This window comes from Trachymyrmex cornetzi, unplaced genomic scaffold, assembly GCF_001594075.2.
Source record: "Trachymyrmex cornetzi isolate Tcor2-1 unplaced genomic scaffold, Tcor1.1 scaffold572, whole genome shotgun sequence".
Classification (NCBI taxonomy): domain Eukaryota; kingdom Metazoa; phylum Arthropoda; class Insecta; order Hymenoptera; family Formicidae; genus Trachymyrmex; species Trachymyrmex cornetzi.
The window spans coordinates 150,769-152,699 of NW_017299885.1; the positions used below are offsets into that span (position 1 = coordinate 150,769).

General features: G+C 33.6%; 1 protein-coding gene across 1 annotated transcript; it reads left to right on the forward strand.

Moving 5' to 3' along the window:
• Positions 1-48: 48 nt before the first annotated feature.
• On the forward strand, positions 49-1,692 carry LOC108766201 (uncharacterized). Its single transcript, XM_018515359.1, has 2 exons — positions 49-1,150; positions 1,199-1,692. The coding sequence occupies exons 1-2, from the start codon at positions 49-51 to the stop codon at positions 1,690-1,692; spliced, it is 1,596 nt and encodes a 531-aa protein (XP_018370861.1).
• Positions 1,693-1,931: the final 239 nt, after the last annotated feature.

The following is a 1,931-nucleotide window of genomic DNA, read 5'->3' on the forward strand; positions in this document are numbered from 1 at the left end:
CTACGTAGTGGTGGCTACTTGGATATACTTGAAAATAAAGTAATTGATATGGTTCAAAATCCAGCCCAAAAGGATACAACTCTTCAAGAAGTGCGGCACTTGTTTTATAGTTTAAAAAACATGTACTCTGGGCTCGAAACAGAATATTGCAGATTTAAAAGTTTTATAGAATGTAGTGCTTACATTAAACCTGAAGCTTTTATTGTAGGTCATTCTTTAAATTCAAAACATTTACATGGATCTGTGTCCATGGAGTCAACTGATCTTTATGGTCAATTTATTCCCATGCGTTCAGTATTACGTGCATTTTTGGAATTACCAGGTGTCTTTAATAAAATTTTATCGTATACGAATAAACTAGAAAGATCGGATGGCTCTATCATTGAAAATTTAATTCAAGCAAAACTATGGAAAGAAAAAATCAAACCCAGGTTTCTTGATAAACTTGTACTTCCTATTGGATGCTACTATGATGAGTTTGAACTCGGAGATAGTTGCTCTCCTCATAACAATGTTAATAAGATAAGTGGTTTGTACTATTTTTTACCTTGTCTACCACCTGAAGGCAGACCTGCTTTAGAAAATATTTTCACAGCTCAAATTGTGTATGCACAAGATAAATATTTTGGAAATAGTGAATTATTTCGTCGCACTCTACATGAATTGCAGTATCTTGAAACTGAAGGAATTACTGTGATAATAGATGGCACAGAAACTCAAGTTCATTTTGCGCTTGCTGTATTTTTAGGTGATAATGAAGGTATTCATAATGTCTTGGGATTTACTACTTCCTTCAATGCAAACTATTGTTGTCGAAGATGCAAAGTTCACAAAACTATGGCTCATGCTCAAACTAAAGCTAATCCATTTCTTCTGAGGAATCGACAAAATTATGCTGCAGATATTGCCATAAATGACGTCAGCAACACAAGTATAAAATCTTATTATATATGGAATGATCTTTTGGCGTTCCACTGTACTGAAAATGTTGCCTATGACTTAATGCATGATCTCGATGAAGGATCATGGAATTATGATATGTGTTTATTGATTCTGAAATTAATTCAACTAAAACGCTTCACTATTGATGAGTTAAATAATAGGATTCAGGGATTTGATTACGGCTATTGTGAGGCATCAAACAGGCCAGGTATTCTTGAAATAAAAAACCTCTAAAAAAGAAGTTTTCCATTTACAGCTGCTGAGATACTGTGTTTTGTGAGGTACTTTGGTCTTATGATTGAAGATTACATTACAGCTGAAGATAAGCAACTGTGGCTTTTTTATGAAGTCATTGTTGAAATTGTCAACATTCTACTTTCTCCAATTGTACGACATAATGATAAGATATTTCTTAAAGGCTTAATAACTGAACATCATTCTTTATATTTGAAGTTGTTTCCTAATGAGATTTTAAAACCGAAACATCACAATATGCTTCAGTATGATGAATGTTGTGAAGAAATCGGGCCTTTATTGTTTATGTTATGCTGGCGGTTTGAGGCAAAACATAGATCATCCATACGATACGCTGCTGCTAATTGTTGCAACAAAAACTTGCCTGAGACATTAGCTCAAAAAGCTCAATTGAAATTTTGTCATCGTCTTCTTGCTCAAAAGGGTTTGGAATCCAAAATTATAGTATCATCTGGAAAAATCATTCGTACTAATAGAGTTGAGAGAAAATTTTAATGATTTTTTTCATATTTTGCCCAACAAATTTGTCGATGAAATTCATGTTTTAAAATGGGCTGACGTATTAGGTACTCATTACAAACCGGGAATGATTTTATTATGTGGATTTAGTGAAGAGTATCCTATATTTGGTCAAATTAAATATATTTTGTTTGAAATGGATACTAAAATCGTTTCTTATAAGTAGTAAAGCTATGGGGATTCTAACCCAGGGGCAATGAGGGGGGTGCGGGGCG

Bases quoted from the DNA above. Each gene is read 5' to 3' on its own strand.
- LOC108766201 (XM_018515359.1), top strand. From the start codon at position 49: ATGGTTCAAAATCCAGCCCAAAAGGATACAACTCTTCAAGAAGTGCGG. The intron at 1,151-1,198 runs GTATTCTTGAAA...TTCCATTTACAG, and splicing joins TGAGGCATCAAACAGGCCAG to CTGCTGAGATACTGTGTTTT.